Below are 20,391 nucleotides of genomic sequence, written 5' to 3' on the forward strand. Positions count from 1 at the left end.
GCATCATTTCCACTTCCTGTCTGGTTTCCCTGCCTACACCTCTGCCTGGCCAATCAGCGTTTATTTAAATTATGATTGACAGAATACAGACAATTCTCCCGCAGTCCTTGACCCTTCTGGCTCCTACAATCCTTCCTCCTCCTCTACCACTGGATTCTCTGAGCTCTGCCTAATGTTCGGCTGTGCGTCTCTACATCTTTTCCCATCGATGCAGGGTGAAGCCTTTCTGATGGCAGTTGAATTTGGCACAAATCTATGTGTAGAGTGGAGTCATTAGAAATCATTTCATTGACTTTTATTTCTTTGCAAACTGTGTTCAGTTCTAACCTTGTTCTCTGGTCTATCCTGCTTCTAGGTCCTGGTTCTCAAGCGAGTGTCATCCCAGGGAATGGGTCTCAAGCTGGACAAGTTATTGGTTGGTCACTCCCAAAGTTTCTGTACCACCTTTACCCCAACACATCTTGTAGATAGGACAAATAGTAGGTCAAAGGTTTTGTGGCTGAATTAGTGTCCCACTCTCTTCACTGGAAATCTTGCCTGGTTACAGGAGATGGCCAGTTCAGGCTCCACATGCCCCTTTGCTAGAAGTCTTATCTAGGTTCACACTCATATATTCCTGAGAGTTTCCAATGCACTCAGAGATGCCCCTATATTCCAGTTTTCCCTCCCAGAACTCTCTCTTCATCTTCCTCCCACCTTATCCCTCCTGTTCCCATTCCCACGCCTCATTCAGACTCCTCCCCTAATCCATCAAAGATGCCTATTCTATTTTCTCTTCATAGTAAAATTCGTGTACCCCCACCCATGAACCTTCTTTGTCACTTAGCTTCTCTGGGTCTGTGGATCATAGCATGGTTACTCGTACCTACAGCTAATATCCACTTATGAGCGAGGATATACTGTATTTGTCTTTCTGGGTCTGTGTTACCTCACTCAGAATGATTTTTTTTCTAGTTCCAACCATTAACCAGAAAATTTCCTGATGTCATTGTTTTTAACAACTGAGTAATTCTCCAAGTGTAAATGTACTACATTTTTTTTTTAGCCATTTTCAGTTGAAGGACATCTAGGTTGTTTACAGTTTCTGGCTACTACAAATAAAGCTGCTAAGAACATAGTTGAGCAAGTGTCCTTATGGTATGGTGAAGCATACTTTGGGTGCATGCCCAGGAGTATAGCTGGGTCTTGAGGTAAATCTATACCCAATTTTCTGAGCAACCACTATATTGATTTTCCAATGTGGCTGTACAAATTTGCCCTCTCACCAGCATGGAGGAGTGTTCCCTTTGCTCCACACCTGTGCCAGCATGGGTTGTCATTTGTGTTTGTGATCTTAGCCATTCTAACAGATATAAGATGGAATCTAGGTATTAGAACTTGAGATGAACTCTTGACTGTCTGTAACTCAAGTCCCAGGGAATCTGATGCTTTCTTCTCTCCTTTGTAACCAAGCACACATGTGGTACAAAGACTTAAGTCTAGACAATACACTCATACAAATAAATAAATAAATAAATAAATATTTAGACAAATATAGTATATACTCACTCATGAGTGGATATCAGACATAAAGCAAAGGATAACCAGTCTACAGTCCACAACCCCAGAGAAGCTAAAACCCTCGTCCAGAAGCAGATGGAAGCATATGCAGAGATTCACAACTAGCCACTGGGTTGAGCTCCCGGAATACAATTAAAGAGAAGGAAGAATGATAATATGAACAAAGGGGTCAAGACCATGATGGGGAAACCCACAAAATCAGCTGACCCGAGCTAGTGGGAGTTCACTGACTCCAGACTGACAACTGGGGAACCTGCATAGAACCAAACTAGCCCCCCTGAATGCAGGTTACAGTGGTGTGGCTTGGGCAATATGTGGGGTCACTGGCAGTGGGGCCAGGATCTAACCCTAAAGTATGAACTAACTTTGTGGAGACCACTCTCTATGGAGAGATACCTCACTCAGCCTATGCACAGTGCCGGATGGGAGGGGGGCTTAGTTCTGCCTCCGTGAAATGTTGGGATAGTCTTAATTGACTTCCCAGGGGAGGCCTTACCCTCTCTAAATAGAGGATGGGCTGGGGTGGAGGGAAGGTGGGGGAGGGATGATGGGGAAAACAGAAGGAGAGGAAGAGGAGTAACTGGGATTGGTATGTAAAAAAACAAAAAGATATTTTTTTAAAAATTAGTTTTATACCTATATAAATTTATTTTTATTATAAGAAAATTTGATCCGAAAAATGGCTGCTCTTGGAAAAACTAAGTACTGGAGTTTAGGACCTGCTGTCCCATCTGGATCCCATTAAGTGAGAAATTGATTTCACTTCCCACATTGTAAGTGGTTGTGTAAGGTGCTTTAGAACTGAGAAGTGCACAGTATAAAACTCAGTGGGCAGTGCCACAACTCATAGAGGATGTTTCACCAGCACCTATTACACAGACAACCTCCAGACACACCAGACACACCTCCAGACAGACACACCTCCAGACAGACACACCTCCAGACACACCTCCAGACAGACACACCTCCAGGCAGACACACCTCCAGACAGACGCACCTCCTGACACACTTCCAGACAGACACACTTCCAGATAGACACACCTCCAGACAGACACACCTCCAGACACTCCTCCAGACACACCAGACACACCTCCAGACACTCCTCCAGACACAATTCCAGACAGACACACCTCCAGACAGACATACCTCCAGACAGACACACCTCCAGACAGACACACCTCCTGACACACCTCCAGACAGACACAATTCCAGACAGACACACCTCCAGATACACACACCTCCAGATACACACACCTCCAGACACTCCTCCAGACACACCTCCAGACAGACACACCTCCTGACACACCTTCAGACACACTTTCAGACACACACACCAGACAGACACACACACCAGACAGACACACTTCCAGGCACACCTGCAGACACACACACCTCCAAACACACACACCTCCAGAGAGATTCACCTTTCATCTCTTCAGCTTTGTTGTCAATGAGACTGCTACAGGATCCACAGCTTCAGATGGACAAGTCAAAATCAAAATCCAGTGGACAAGCTTCAAAGTCTGGGAAGCAAATTTTTTATATAAACATGTATAAATACTCACACAGTTATACCATAATGTGTAACCTGTTCTACATTATTTTGTAGTATTCTGTAGTCATAGAGTATGTATTTAGTACACTATGCTGTGTAGGTATGAACTATGGATGACCAGCCATTGTTTTAATGGGACCTTTTTATCCACTTTCAAAAATGCAATCAAATCTTATAAAATACTAATGCCCTACCTCTCTCAACAGTCTAATTTCATATCCTTTCGGTAATCACTATTTCAACTGCAGATTGCAGCACTGGACACCTCAGAGTAGTGATTCAGTGAGGAAGGTTAAATATTAATACACGTGTGAGAAAAATAACTCCCTTCCTTTCTTGCATTCAGTACTTCCACTCAGATTTTCATCATGAGTACATGAGGTTAATGTGCATAGACCAAATGAAATTAGAGATATTAGCATGTTAAGACTAAATGACGAAATAATTGTTCTTACAGCTAGACTGAAACGCTCTCTCTCTCTCTCTCTCTCTCTCTCTCTCTCTCTCTCTCTCTCTCCCTCATACTCTGGTTAATTATTAAGTTTCAATTTTAATATGATCTATCAACTCCTGGAACTGACTCTAATCAGCTTCATTTGTATTTTAAATAATTGCTGTTTAATATTGTATTATGTATTACACAGATTTTCACAGAGAACCCAATTACCTGCCACTTTAAATTACAGGCACCCAGTAATTAGCTTCTGCCTTAGAAGCCACAATGGAACAGATTCAAGTTAGTAAAAACTTGGAATAAAAACTATTGCCACCAGTTTAGCATGAGTACATTTCAGAATCATCCAATGTGTGTCTTTTAGTATATTTCTCTACAAGAATTAATGGAATTCCTGTGTAACCTTTCTGAGGCTCCCTTATGTGCACTAAAGAAAGAACAAAGCCCAGGTGGAAGGCATGAATCTCAGGTAAGGGGATTCCATCAGTAACCTAGCTTGAAACACCTTTGATCCAGACAAAAATCACTTTCAAAAGCCAAGCCTAGTATTATATTTAGAATAAAATCGGAAGACCTCTGTGACCTCCAAGGCCTTGTTGGAAATGGCTCTCAACCCTGCTGCATGCTAGCATCAGTCTTAGGGCTACAGTTTAGACTCTCAGAGGCAATGATGGGATCGGGAGGAACGGCAGTGTCTAACAGGAGACTATGCTGTGGATTGGTCAAGTGTGGCGACATTTTAGAGCACTGCCTGACATGATTGCTTCTAACTGAATTAGCCATGAGAATATCGGGACTGCACGTGATCAAATGCTACAGGTTCAGAAGCTGTGGGAACTTGGCACTAGAAAAGTTAATAAGTACCTGTGGGAAATGAGAGTGAAGATCAGAACTCCAAGACGTTTAAAGCGCGTTTTACCTACCAGCACCACCAGCAGCGCCTGGGAGCTCGTTAAATCTGAGGAACCTCAGACCATCCCTGACCTTCTGCATCAGAATCTGCATTTTAACAAGATCCCAGGGTGACTGGGGGGCACATCTGGGATGCACTACTCTGGGGCAAACGTGTCTGCAAATTGGAAGCACTTAGAGGAACTCTATTAAAAATACTCGTTTGATAAGCTGAGCAGGTGGCTCTCACTTCTCTTCTCAGCATAGGAGTGCTATTTTGAATTTTTTTTAACAGTGTTTGTAAGAGGCTTTAAGGAAAAGAATTTGTATCTGGCAAAAGTTTGCAAAACACCTTTGGCCTTATCTACTGCTCTCTGCTCTGGCACAGTCTCGTTGCGACCATAGTAATGAGTCTGATAGTTGCTCACATCTATACTGAGGACTTCACAGCACCCCTAAACCCTAGTTCTTCTTGGGTAGACAGTCCCATAATGCTCTGCTCAGTTTCCAATAATCATCAAAGAGCCAAAGTCTGTCCATTTTCTTTGATCTTTTCTGTTTAACTCTAAGCTGTGTTTTGTCTTGTTTGCCCAGGATCACAGTACTGAGTAAGCCTTGGTTCGTTCTTGCCTCCCACATGAACTGATGCACATGGGTTAGCCCTCTGCCTCCTCACTCAACCTCAAGTGTCAAATAAAGACAAGGGATAAATGTTCCTTTAGTTTCAACTCACGTTGAAATTAATTCTCAGAAAATGATTCCTAAAATGTACCTCTTCCTACTCTATTAGACAAATGGCTACTGCCTTCTGTGAGGAAAATGTTTCTTCCAGGCCATGTCTTGGGAATCTATTAGATGGTCATACGAGGGGCTGGTCCTATGTTTTTCTGATTTCAGGCAGGTCTTTTGCTCTCAACCACACCTCTGCTTCCAATGGGCTGTGGGCTGGCAGTGGTGTCTTTTCCTCCACACTAGCAATTGATGCCCATGATGTATGGGGAGAATCTTTCCAGCATGCTTGGACTCTGAGCTCAGCCTCAGTGTCGAAGCAAGAAGCTGGGATGTGTTCAAACAGACGTCCACAGAAAGTGGTGTTTGTACCACGTCTGTATGGTGTACACTACTCCAAAGATAACAGACGACAAAACTTTAAAAAATATTTTTGAAAGTCCTTGCTTGGATGTCTTGTTTGAATGCAGGTCTTCCTTTCTGTCCACTTATTTCTAACTTGTACTCACAACCAATTTCTAGTTTCCAAGGAAGCTTCCTTTTCTTGAAATGTCTTTAATCTTGAGACAGTGTCAGCATAGATTATGACGGGTCTGGTCATGCCATTTCTGAGTAGCTGAAGATGTCGACATTTCAAGAACATTACTAAAATCTAGGCTGTTTTGTTGTCATGGTGATCTAATAAAATGTGAAATGAATCTAAGAAACAAAATAAAGCAATTCCTGAATTGCTGTTAAGAGAGGTTTCTGTCCCACCTGGTCCTGCAGTCATTCAGTCCCAAAGAAACATACAGAGGTCTACAATATAAACTGGTTGGCCTATTAGCTCAGGCTTCTAATGAACTCTTTCTTACATCTTAAATTAGCCCATAATTCTTGTACCTTTTATCAGTGAGGTGTTCTCATCTTGCTTCCTTTGTGTCTGGTTTCCTCTGTATCAACTGCAGACTCAGTCTTTCCTCTTTCTAGAATTCTCCTGTTCTTCTCACCTCACCTATACTTCCTGCCTAGTTACTGGCAAATCAGCATTTTATTAAACCAGTACAACTTACAAAACTTTATACGGTAAAAGACTATTGTCTCATAACACCCCCCACCACACCTCTTTTCAAAACAAGAACTCTAAATCTAATCTCCTTTGTTTATCTTTTTTTTCTTGACCATTGTCCATGACAACTTGCAACCAACATTCTAAACAAAGACAAACATCCCTTATCCATTTTGGGGGATTGTGGGCACAGTTTCCTAGGCTACTTCCTGCTGACTGGGGGTACTGATAATCTTATGGGGACCTAAAGAAAACTGAGAATTATGATCAAGTCCTGACTGGAGTATTCTGTGAGGCTTGATCATCTCAGACAACAGTCTTGAAACTGTTCTGGATGTAAAACTTAGACAACTGGTCCATCTGTTCCTATCAAGGATTTCTCAAGGGGGTCTTCCTTGATCAAACTTAATTTTTCTTATCCTAGAATGAATCCACATTTCTTCAGGAAACAAAAGCAAAACCTCTTCTCCAAAATAGCATATCTTTTGACTTAAATTTTAAAGTCAAGGCATTTTCAAAATATATATGTTGGATCAATACAGCAATATTTAAAATCAAATGACTTTTATCAGCTCTAGTGCCTTTCTGAACCATCAAACAATTCAAAGACAGCACAATAATATACAGTATCCAGATTCTCTGTGTATTTTCCATCATTATGTGGCTTTATTTTAAACTCCTTTTATTTTTATTTTTTTGTTTTTTTAGGACAGGGTTTTCTGTGTATCTTTGGCTGTCCTGGAACTCACTCTATAGACCAGGCTGTCCTTGAACTCACAGAGATCTGCCTGCCTTTTCCCTCCCAAGTGCTGAAATTAAAGGTGTGGGCCACCACAGTGGTCTTCACTCAAAAGACGTCTGTAGAGTAGATAAAAATCTGAGTGAGTGAAGCACTGTGTTGATGCTATTGTTTTATAAACCTAAACATAAATATCTGCCTAAGTGTTATAAAGATAGCTTAGCATAGTCCAGAAATCTTTACTGGATTTTCCCTGAAAGTAAATATTAGGTTGTTTTATGCAATATGTATTTATTTCAAAGCTTCATATATCCATATATTATTTTGGATAGTGCTAGAATACACAAGATAAGTATACAAGTTTTTACTTCAGATACTATAATGTGGACTTTAAAATTTCATTCATTTTTTTAAATCTCTAGATCATATTTTAATGGATGCATAGATCTTTGACCATATCTTGCTGGAAAACAAGCAATCTGTTCTCTGGCCAAATATTTACTTTGCTGAACTGGAAAACTGTGAAAGACATGATGTTCTGACATTTCAGCATGAAATTAAAGTCATATTTTTTTGCAGTTTGGACAGATATTGATGAACCTGTATTTTTCTAAACATTTCTTTCAGAAGGTATTTCAGAAACCCCATTACTCTAATTCTTGTTTCCTAAAGCATTCAGCTTCTTATTTAGGTGACAGGTGAACATGGTGGCATATTTCAGGACAAGATGACAAGAGACAAGTAAGATTGTCCTTCATTTCTGAGGCTAACAGCAAATAGAACTGCTCAAACAACAATGCATACTATTTTCTAATATCTGTCACAAAGAGTTAAGCAATTTTTTGTACTTTCAGTATTGTATTTAAACACCACCCCATTAATGTCCATGCCTGTATGTTCTCCCATTACTGAAGGAGTTATGACTGAAAATATTCATGGGTAGTATGGGCACTTTCCAGGAGTGCATCCCGGTTTGTTGGATGCTTCACAACTTTGGAGCATCATAAGATTTTCTTTATTCTATTTCCTTACAGGTAAGGAGAAGTGATAATCCCTCTGGCGTCAGCATTAAGAGAAGTAATTTAGTAATTTATTTAAGAAGTATTTATTGAGTGTCTGCTACTTGCCATGCACCATTGCAGGTGTTAGGAACCTGGTGACATGCAGAACAGAAGAGGTCCTGTGCTCACAGACGACATGTTCTTGTAACAAAAAACAGACTGCCGCACACTTAGGAGAAGGCCTGGCACTCAGTAAATAGCTCCTTCTACATGTAGTTATTCAGCCCAGACCAGAGCTTCTTGAGTTCAAAATAGTTATCAAATGCAAATCTTCTCTTCAATGTTGGCATTCCCATTTGTACTTTACTGTAATTTTTGTGTAAGTTTAGCAATGAATATGTATTACCTGAGCAATAAGTTCAAAATAGCAACAAAAAAGAACAACGACATAACTCAATAAACATCTAACACTGTTTCATGGTGTTAAGCTGATGGGGAACTTCAGCCAATCACATTCTGCTTAGGGTGTGTCCCTCTGGGGCCACACAAAACAAATAAAAGATCCAGGTGCTCTTGCCGCTTCCTCTTTTTGCCCCCTGCATTCCTGGATCACTGGAACCCTGGTTTTGTAAGTTTTCCTTTCTTCTGTTTACTAAAGCTAAATCTTTTATATTAAGCTAGTCTGGTTAATTTTTAACTACCAATCGACCACGCCCTTCATTAAGCAGGGGAGTTATGAGTTAGGTAAGCATTCCCTAAACGTTATTTGCCCACAGTGTTTTCAGGGGAGACGCAGACTTTCCAGTTCCCACACACTGGCCTACTCATTGTTCATTATTTCTCTTGTGCTTTGATCTGATCTCTGTTCCAGAACCTCCTTCTGTGTAGAAAGGCATGTCTGGTTGGTTGGTTGGTTTGTTTGTTTGTTTTCAAACCCTCATTTAACAAAATACAATCCTGATTTTATTTATCTCTTCTATACTCAGATACTTCCAAGCCCCTATGAGATTTGTTCTGTTGGTAACAAGCTTCCAGCGTTCCTTGATTATTTTTCTATGGAGGGTGCTACTGACTGAATTTATGGCTTTGCAGGTACCGAGTGCACACTGTCCTTCTGAAACACATCAGCATTCCTTGTCTCTTGCTTTTCTCCATAAGCTGTCTCCTTATGCAAACGCTCTATGATATCTCTATTTTCCCAACCTTCGTAGAAGAGACCGCATGCTTAATGATTTTCTTCTCCTTCTGCAAAGCAATGCTAAATCCCTTTGCCTACTTTTTAAGAATCGTTTTTGCCTTATTTTTATTGAAAAGTTCATACATGCTCATAATTTCCATACGTGATTACAATGAGCCTAACAGAACAACCTCACGGTTTTGAGGAGAGAATGCTCGCTGAGGTTCTGGGGACTGGTAGCTTAGGCTGGGCTGGATCACACCTTTAAAAAGCAGCCACAGCAATTAATAGCTACTGTGGGAGGAGGTGTGTTTTCTTATGGGTGTGGCCTCTGCGCTGCTACCTATGCTCCAAAGGATGGTCCTATATTCCTGCACATACAGACGGCATTGCATGGACTCCGTGGAATTTAAAACAAAAAGAGCACAGGGAGTTGGGAGAGAAGTGATGGCGAAGAAGATAGAGAATTGTCCGGAAGGTAAGAAATTAGGGGTGGGCTTGATCAAATGCCTTCATTAGACCGCAGCAATCTTTCCAGCTCTCCACACACCAACGCAAGGATATAGTCCATCATTTAATGCTGAAAGATATAATGTATCTAAGATTTAACGAGACCATCTTGAGGACTAAGGAAACATAATGAGTTCAAACACAACTAAATACAGAAATACTTAAAACTGTACAAACTATTAGACTAGATCCAGAATCCTTGACTCCTCCCTCCTCAGGTATTTCCTAGCTGTTTCTCACAATTTCAGCACACCTTCATGATGGTACTCAACCGTTTTCACTCTTCAACATGGAAAGACTTGACAATAACTTTCCATTCTCTGGTTTCAATGCCCAATAGAGAATAAACAGAAAATGTACTAATGCAAAAGTTTGAACCAAAGAGATGACATGCTATGTGAGGCTAGAATTTCTAACTCAGTGTGATGATCACACATGCAATCGCAGCAACTGAGAGATTGAGATAGGAAGGTTGCATTTGTTACAAGCCTGGGTTACAAAGGACACCTTACTTCACAAACAAGGGAAGTAAACAGAGTCAGGGTCTCCCCAAGTCCACCTCCAAGAAACACACAGTGTAGAGGAGCCAGAAGTCTCCTTTTTCTAGTTCTTTCCACCTGTGGACTTGTTCTAAGGCACAGCAAGTTTAGTGGACCCTCAGATTCCAAATGACTCTCCCAAATATGAAGGACACTATTGTTTTGGAAAGACAAAAGTGCCTCCAACAATTTAAAATGGTGACTTCACCCCTTGTTCTGCTAATACTATGAACAGCCATAAAATTTCAAAAATACCAGGAAGTAATCTCAGAAAAAAAATGTTGCCACATAATGTCATTTTCCTATTCTTTTTTTTTGCTCCCAATTACAAAACAAATGTTGAAACCTGAGCTTGGCTATGGTCTCCAGCTGTGGAGTACCATGCTTCATTTATTAATTCTAAGCCTGGGGACACAGAATTAGGACTAGCCAGTCAGATAATTATCCATGGCTGAGGCCGAAAAAGATGGCTTACAGCTTTAATAACCACATGGCTAGTAGGGAGGCTTGCTAGAAAAGAATGAAGGGAAGAAGGATGAGAGAGAAGAATAACTGGGGGAGGATTAAAATGACAAAATTTCACTATTTATAGATACGAAACAGACAAAGGAAAAAGAAAAACCTAAAGTCTTAACTTCCTAAAAGGACACAATAAACTGCTAGGGAGACATCTGAGGGGACAAGTGTAGAGTCACCCAAAGCAAGGCAGCTTACCTATCTATTGATGGGGAGGAGCTAACTTATGCCTTACTCTTCCTGAAGACAAGAACCAGAGATCTCTGATCTTTGGTAGAGTACGGACAAGAGGGTCTCTGTGGTACGTTGGTCAGCTGCTCCAGACAAAATGGTAAACTCTTGGTTCAGTGGGAGAACTATCTCAAAGGAATATGGCAAAGAATTAGAGAGCAGGGTACCCAATGTCATGTCCCCTCTGGCCTCCATATGCCTCCTGCAACTTGTGCATATACCACACAAACCACACACACACACACACACACACACACACACACACACACACACACACGGCTTTTTAAAAATGAATAATGCAACAAAAACTGCTAAAAAATAATATAGTTTAGTGATTGATTGTATAATGGTGTTAGGTTAAATGAAACAGAACTCAGCCTACAAACTGAAAGGTGGAGCCATAGCTTGAAGTTTGCCTCCTCTGAAACCCTAGCGGAGAAGTAATTGCTGTTATGTCAGTGTTAAGAGGTAAAGCTACTGGAAGGTCATTAGAGCTAGTGAGGTTAGGAGGGTGGGCTGCCCCTGTTATGATTAGTGGCTTTACACAGAGAGAAAGATTCAAGCTAGCAAGTTGCTCCATCTCATAATGTAACTGATGCGCTCCACCAGACTCTAAGAAGACCCCAAGTCTAGGATCATGGATATCTCAGCCTTTGAAACCATGAGCTAACAATCCTCTATTTCTATTAGACACCCAGTAGATAGTTTTCAGCTATACAGCAAGACAAATTATCAGAGAGTTGGCTAAGGACGGGGTTGGATAATAATTTATTCTGAAGCAAAGGCTTAGTATTTCTGTGAAATTCAACCATCTGGAACCAGAAGCCACAGTACAAAGAGTATTGAAGATGTGGTTAAGAACAATATCAAGCAAAGATGAAAAGAGAACAAGGAGATGGCCAGGAATAAAGGCTTTCACAACATCTGAGAAGTCTTTTCCCTTCCCACTGCGGCATCCTAATCTTCTCCATAAGCCTGGATGTAACTCCAACCGTAAGGACAAAAACCCCAATGGTCCATTTGTAACAGTCCTGCTTTCCCATAGTTCTTAGACCTCAGGAAGTACTTCTGGTTATTGACTAGATGTTCAGATCATCTGACTAAAGAACTTGAGAGATCTGGGAACTAAGGAAATTTTGAGAGCAAATTATGCCGAAACGACCTCTCAGCTAAAAATTTCATGTCACTCACTTAGACACGTGAACTTCCTTCTTCCAGATAGTGAGTGCTGGGGAGTTGCATCTTCTCTGCTTCCTTTTCAGCTTTCAAATTCATCCTACTTTCTGCATTAAAAGGTTTGTCAGAAATAATCACTTTTATCATACTGCTTTATTCAATTGTCTCTGCAGTGAAAATCTTTCTTGTTTTTTTTGGGAAGCCACAGGCTCATTCAAGGGCTGAAAAGTACAATCACTTTGTGGTAGGTAAACATATGCTACTAGTGTGGTCCATAGACAACCTGAGAGTCCTAAAAAGACTGCACAGCTCAGTGGTCACCAAAGCAGGCCTGCCTACCCAAGAAGAACCCCACCATGCTACAAGGAATTTAGGGGCATCCCAAGCCAAGCAACTTCCCAAGGTTCAGATTCACAAATAAACCCATGGCCATGCACAAGGTAGGCTGTTTATCACTGAGCCATATCCCATTTCCAAGATGAGTGACTCTATGTCAGCATGACGAATCTTTTTCAAGTCATGGCTCGTGACATAAAAGAACAGAACCCCACTGCACTATCAACACAGAGGCAGTTCAAAGTAAGCCCTGTGAGTTAACTGTGGCAAAAGGGGCTTCATGAATTGGGTAGCACCATCTAATAAAACAAGGGTCCTCATGTATTTATTTATTTCAACACATTTTCCTAGTATTTAAGAATACTAGTAATTCTATTAAACTGAATAGGAGGACCGAGTGCTAAGTATGACATGTTTCACTTTTAAAGATTATTTACTTATAAAAAATGATTCTGTAAAATCAGCTTAAATCATCTCATTCAGTTTTTTCCTGCTAGAATTTTATAACTCACACAATTAATTTTCAAATTTTATAATGGTTTCACATTGTCTGATCAAATATAGATCAGTAACTTACAATGATGATTCATTCGGTTAAATCGTTAACTTTTATAACTTCATTATCATAAGGAAAAATTAATTTTCAAATGCCAATGACAACTTTTAATGCATGTATGCCTAATCAATGGAAAACTTTCAAATACACAGATGTCTTACTATTGGATAAAATTCATGGTGGAAGAAAGATGAGGCATCCACAGTTGAGGAAAGAAAAATATAAAATTTTTGACTGCTAAAAACACAATTTTTCTTCATGTTTTAAAAATGATGGTAGTGGAGTTGGAGAGCTGGCTCAGTGGATAAGAGCCCTTGCTGCTCCTGCTGAGGACCTGGATTTGGTTAGCATCCCCGATGTGGTGGCCAGGTCCAGAGGAGCTTACCCCTCTTCTGACCTGCACAGGCACAGCCACTCAGAGGGACACACACAGGCAAAACACTCAGCACATGAAATGAACAAATAAATGTAAAAATGTTGCGGAGTGAGAGCGCACACAAATTAAAATGCTATATGTAATTCCACTAAATAGTTTTAAAGGGTTCGCGTTGGGGTTTGGGGGAGCTGTGGAAGCAAAGAGCCTGTGTGCAAGCAAGACAACTGCTCTTGAGCTCTCAGCACCACGCAGGAGTCAGGCATGGTGCTGCACATCCTTAACGCCACTGCTGTGCATGGTAAGGCACACAAAGACACGAGGATCCCTGCAGCTCATTGGCCACACGGCCTACCAAACTGATTGCTATACATTCAGTGCAAGACCCTGTATTAAGTACAGTGGAGAGCAATTAAGGAAGACACCTGATATTGACTTCTAGCCTACGCAAGCATGTATGGATATGTCCACATAAATATACATACGTGCATACAACAACACACATGCACACACACACATTTTATGTGTGGAAAGATGTAAAATGATTTTCAGAGCACCGATATTTAAAATATGACAAACACCATCCATTTTTAATCTTTTTAAATTTTATTATGATAAAATTCTTGAGACTTGAAGTTTGTGGAGCACCTACCTTTAAACTTTATTTGAGAAAGTACACTATCAAAAATCATTTAACGGTCCACAGCAGTGCACTTTTGAACTTTGTCAGAGGTTATTTGACGGACTCACGCAAGCTCTGAATTAAACTTCGATTAAAACTCAGACGTTGATAGCTGGGTAAACACCTCAACAGACCCATTCTTGTTCTGTTTTGGCATTTGCTCTTTCTTGTCCGGCTGGGATGCAAACATACCGGAATGAGTAATAATGGAAAAAGTTTACACAGTTTCAAATGACTCATTCACGGTCCTTTACAAATGTTCTGTTTAAGCTTGTTTTAGAAAAGAATAAATTGAGTGAATCATCCTGGTTTGTTTAGCAAATATGAGTCGCAACATAGAGGAAAGAATGATACCTAAATTTCAAGGCTAACTCCACAGTGTGGAGCCATTGCTTCGATAACAGTTTCTCCGCCTTTCTAATGCTAGACAGAATTAAAGAGAAACATAGTAAAACTAGCCATTACTGAGTCTTTCACTACATGGCAACACTGTTTATCTTTCTCTGGAACATTCTCTTTCATAGATTTTTCTCTTGGGAAGTGGCTCTGCACAGCACAGGCATTAAACCAGCTCCGAATCTTTTGCGACCCATTTTCTTTTGGCGTATTTACTTTCAAACTTCTTGAGTTTGATCCAATGAGATCGCTCAGAGGGTGATGACCTTGGTTTTATCACTAGGTCCCAAATGTTAGGGTCTCACCAATTTAGTTATTAGTACCTAGTTCCCTCAGTAAATAAGCCATTGTAAACATAAAAAGTTGTGCTAAAGGAGTGTCAGGCTATACACTAATGCAATACACTAAGAAAGAAAAACAGATTTTGTTTCCCTTTTGTTTGTTTCATTCATGTTATTTTCAGACAGGATCTACTCTGCAAGAAAGATGGCCTGCAACTCATGGCAATCCTCCTCTCTAGCCCTCCTAAATCCTGGGATTGGCATCAGGCCTAGTTTGAGAATCTCCTCTGCACTATGCAAGTCTAATTTCACATGTAGTTTTGTTATCCCAGGAGAAAGATCTTAAAATAATTTGACCAACTTTTGTTGTATGATATTGTCTTTAAATGTGAGTATAATTGATTATTTTCCATATTACCAAAAAAGGTACTGAGTAAATCACCCACGGGCTGTAACCAATATAAAAAACTTTTATATGGGCACAAATGTCAAACTTATTCTCAGTTGAGTCTTCAGTGCCTGTGACCATGCCTGGAATACAGCAAGTGCTTAATAAGGAGTGGAGGAATAAAACTGGAAGAACTCTTGATGGATAGCTGAATGTATGGAAGCATGATCTGGTAATTGGATATGGTCATTTAGTCTCTTAATTAAGCTTCTAGATATATACTAATCAGGAACATAACATGTTAGGTTTCTTCTGAATGTATTACACAGGTTCTGTAGATTTTCTGCTTCACTCCTCACTATGAACTTTGGACAAAGAATTTCATCTCTCAATGCCCAGTTCTCCTTCCAAATGTAAGGGTGGTCATCATCAGCCTTTTGTGAGATGGTCCTTGTGAACATATGTCTGGTTCACAAGAAAGTAGACTCTAACTTGAGCTGTCACTTTCTAATCAGTCTCTTCCACATCAGAGACCCATGCACAGTGGGGACACAAGGAAGGACACTGTTATCCTCTCTAGCTCAGTGGCTGTGGGTGTGTTGAGCCCTCCCTCTACTCAACATAAAATTAAATTCATTTCATTTTCAAATGAAAAGTTTGGTGTGTATTAGGGTCTAAAGTTGGAAATAAACAGACAAGTCACAATATAGTAAAAGAAGGATTTTTAGGTTTCTTTGGTGAAACAAAAGCAGATATAAAAAGTTACAAAGGTTTTCATTCACAAAATGTCATTCACATTTTACACTATACATGTTATAAATACAGGGAAGGATTATGTGCACTGTAATGAAAAAGGAAAGAGTTCTAATAAGTCAACACAGTGATTTTTGTGCTCTGGGACACATAGGATGGGCCACACTTACTGCAGAGACCCAGAATCTTGCCTAAGACCCCATGGATGCTCATGAGCACAGTTATTCCTTCTAAGCCAAAGGCGGCTTCATGAGAAACAAGTCTGCTCTTTTTCTATTCTTTCCATTTGAAAAAATTTACTTTGATCTCATGTGTAAAACATAACACTCTATAGTGATGCAAGGCTTGTATACATTATGTAATTTTAAAGTTTTGTTTCTGTTCACATTTTATTTGTAATTTTTCTTAAAGTTTCTACATGAACTTTGTGAAAAAAAGTGAAAAAGGCTTAAAATGCCTTCTTTCCATTCAGGGTTTTATCTTTGAACCTTAAAATAACTGGGTCCTGATTCAGTGTCATCTTCAGTGACCACTATTCAAATGCAAGGGGGAACATGGGGTGGGAAGAGAGAAGCAAAATCTCCAACACATACACTCCACTTCACTGGAAGAAATGCCCACACTATTTCTACACTCCCACTCTTGCTTGGAATGGGCAAACAGCACTTCCTGGAAGCTAAACACTTTTTCATTCTCCGTAATAAACACTTGAAGCAATCTATTCGTCACATTATTGAATCAGGAACACGGCACCTATATCATAAGGTTTCGAACTGTGGAGAAAGTGTAAAAGCTAACACTGAAACATTACTAGCATACTATACTGCTTTCAGGTCTTGGAGGAAATAACATCCAATAAATTAAATCCGTATGGCTTGCTTCATTTATTTACGTGTGCTTCACAGCCACAGCCTTCATACATGAACATTCAAATTTTTGTAAAGGATTAAAATGGTTATATGTACAAAATGGAGGGTTTTTTTGCACGACTGTTGTTGATTTAAGAACCCCCACCCCCACCCTCCACAACAAGATATAAACCCTTGGCCTCTACATCCATTCCCAATGCCTTGATCAGCGTTAGTGTTAAGAAAGCCATTATAAAGAAAACCTGGTTGAGTTAATAATTAGCACTTTGACCCCTAAAAATGTTCCAGGTCATAGAAAAGTCCTCCATTTGAGCCCTTCTTGTAAATGAAGAAAACGGGACGTGGCAAAACAGGGCCACATCCGGGAGCTCTGAGTTTCGCCAGTCTCCTATCCGCCGGATATCGGCTCGGGCAAGCATGGCTTCCGGAGCTGACATGGGTGTCGGAGACCTGCAAGAATCTGTTTGCTGGTGGTCCAGGAAAGCCATCCTCAAACTTGCTGACAGTCAACGGACAGACAAAACCACTCCCAGCCTAAAGAAACTATAGCAAAGCAGCCAAACCAATGATGAAAGACCTAGCAAGCTCCGTAATCATCATTAAATATGCCTGAATTCAGTGTGATGTTTTATTTTATATACAGGATTAAAATCAACATTAAATCATCTTATTTACATGGCCATCGGGGTTGAAATTGTGTTTCTTTTTTAAATAGTACAGTAGGCTGGCATACAAGAAGTGGTCACTAGCGGAAGAGAGAAAACTAAAGAAATTAGGCTGGGATGGCTACTTTCTTCACTCATCTGCTATCATTTTATTCGCTTTTTTTCCTTTAATTCCATGTTTCATTGAAAATACTTTAAGAGCACAGCAACCCCATATGACCAGACGGCAGTCCCCAAATCCAAACCAACCGCTAATACTTCTTGAGGTGCTAGGAAAGGCACGGAAAGTCGGGACTTTGGCTGAAATGAGGAAGAACATGTTCGCCATTTTAAGGATCAGCGCCTCGATTCCTGCCACCTCCGGCTCCAGCGATGCTCATGCTTTGATGCATTTATGGAATTGTCCTTTGCTGATGAGGAATTTTTAAAGTATTTCTTAGAATAAGTCCTTTGGTATGCAGATGCTACATGGAAGAAAACAAACAAAGAAAACACAACAGTATTACTTGCTCCATACCCTAAACTACCAGTACCACAGCTGTAAAATGTGGGCATCTAGAACCTGCTAAAGCACGGTTGTCCATTCTTTCTAAAGGACCACTTACGGTTCATGCAGGTTATTTTAGGCATAGCCCATCTTCCGTTTCCTAGACACCGGATAGTTGGAAGATGACGCTGAATGAAACCATCTTTGCAGTGGTATCTAACCAAGGAGTTGATTTCATAACGTGGTTTCATTTTTCCAAAGGTCTTGGCATTTTCTACAACAGGGGGCTGGCCGCAAGCAACTAAGAAAAGAAAGCAAATTGTGTTACTTCCAAGTAATCTATCTATCTATCTATCTATCTATCTATCTATCTATCTATCTATCTATCTATCGTCTCTGTATATTAGTGTAAGCATCAGAATCAATTGCACTTCTGTATTTCCTAATTGCAACACTTCTGAACCTCAGTCATACACCTTTGTGCAAAGGCATTTATACAGAATTTAAAATTTGAAGCAACATTAAATATTTAGGTTGAGGCTCTGAATGTAGATTTCTATCTTAGATCAGGTCGTTTTGAGTTATATTTTTATTAAAATGCAGTATCGTTAAGTGACTATACATTTATCTATCCATCTACAAAGTCACTTTTCTGAAATACTTCCCGATTAAAAAGCACATGTCTGACAGCAGTAGGAAGCCTACTGATACTCTCTTTCTTAATATCTCACATTTTTACCAATAATCTTGAGTTGAGGTGATGATGCATTTGCAACAACTAACTATCCTTCCCTGAAAGAAGTAGCATAATCTTTAACATCAATAATTTGAAATATAGAAATATACTTCTAAGTATAAATAAAAATGTTATATGGCCCCACCTCTTCTATACTGAACTAGGAAATAGTGAACAGTGTTCTTGCCTTGAGTTTGTCTGTCTGTCTGTCTGTTTGTTGCTTGAGACAGAATATTATGTAGACCAGGCTGACCCTGAATTTACTATGTCATTAAGGATAACATTGAATCCCTGATGATTCTGCTTCTTCTCCCCACACATTGATACTGCAAATAAGTGTTACTGCGCATGGTCTATGCAGTTGTGGACTGAACTTAAGCTTCTTGCACATTAAGCAAGCGGCATCCCCAGCCACTCAGGACTCAGTTTCTTAATTAGCTTAACGTACATAGTTAACTCTTATGAAAGGAAGTGAGAGTAAAGTTTAAAATACATTATTGTATTTTAATTCACAATGGAAAACTTTAGCTATTAGCAGACTAAACAATAAGAAGAGATGATAGGAAGTAGATGTTAGACATCTCACGATATGAAACTCCAAGATGAGAAAACCACCTCAACTGAATTTGTATTCATTCAGTTTTCATGAGTCCAATATCTTAACGACTATTTAAAGATTTATTTATTCATTCATTTATTTTATGTGTACCAGTGCATTGCCTGTATCGCTGTCTGTGTGAGGGTGTTGGTCCCCTGGAACTGGAATTAGAAGAGTTCTGAGCTGCCATGTGGGTGCTGTGAATCAAACCATGGTTCTTTCGAAGAACAGCCTGTGCTCTTAACTGCTAAGTCATATCTCCAGCCTTTATCTTAACTATTTTTAAACTGTTAAAAACTATTATATTTTGCTATCTATCCCTACTAGAAGTATAACATGTATAATTCTTATTAAAGAATAAGTCTGACCCCACTTTAGCCATGTGCTAATAACATACATTGTGACGCCTTATGAAATAACATGACACTCTGGTGGGAAAATGATTATGAGAAGTTGGGTGCTTATACTTCAAATCTTAATATATTAAAAGTTTATAATTATTAAATTTGTTTACATATTACAAGGCAGTTAATAAGTACATTGTTTTTCAATGACAAATTCATGTTTAATTTTAATATTTAGCTCTCCCAATTTACTTCTGCTTTATCCAACTTGCACCTGCACAGTGTATTTATTATAATATTAGAAGCTATACTAGGTCCCAGATAATGTACAGATCAGGTAGAATGAGATTACAGTGATAGAGAAGATTAAAACAGTCAGCTAGATAATTGATTGTATGTGATTCTGTAATCTGTTAACAAATTAGAACCTGAATTTTTTTTTAATTTTTAGGAAAAGTTACAGGACTTCTTCAAAGCTATTTATATGTAAAAATAATAAAAAGCTAAAATAATCCAATTGAATATGGTAGTGGCAAGGTTAAGAAAGTAGGCTGGAATTAGATCCACACAGATAAGCTTGATATGTGAGAGAAACAACATGGCAGAGTAGGAAGGAAGGCAGTCTTAAAACATGAGGGATCTGGTATTCATATGGTGAAATATATTTGCTTCCATACCTCCCGGAACACATGGAAAGTCAGATCTAGGTAGCTTCAACATGCAGACACAAATGCAAAGTTATAAAACATTCAGCAAACAATACCAATTATCTTTATGATTTTAGAGTTCATAAAGACTTTC

General features: G+C 39.6%; 1 protein-coding gene across 4 annotated transcripts in view; it reads right to left on the bottom strand.

The window, feature by feature from the left end:
* Positions 1-15,843: 15,843 nt before the first annotated feature.
* Vcan (versican) overlaps positions 15,844-20,391 on the bottom strand; it is a 96,211-nt gene continuing 91,663 nt past the window's right edge. For all 4 annotated transcript variants that reach the window (XM_048455872.3, XM_048455869.3, XM_048455868.3 and 1 more), the window contains 2 exons: positions 18,031-18,213; positions 15,844-17,889 (listed from right to left, as the gene is read on the bottom strand). In XM_048455872.3, coding sequence (XP_048311829.3) covers positions 17,762-17,889; positions 18,031-18,213 — 311 coding nt within the window. In that variant the 3' untranslated portion in view covers positions 15,844-17,761. The remainder of the gene's footprint in view (positions 17,890-18,030; positions 18,214-20,391) is intronic.

The sequence above is a fragment of the Myodes glareolus genome, chromosome 15 (assembly GCF_982192425.1).
Source record: "Myodes glareolus chromosome 15, mMyoGla1.1, whole genome shotgun sequence".
Taxonomy (NCBI): domain Eukaryota; kingdom Metazoa; phylum Chordata; class Mammalia; order Rodentia; family Cricetidae; genus Myodes; species Myodes glareolus.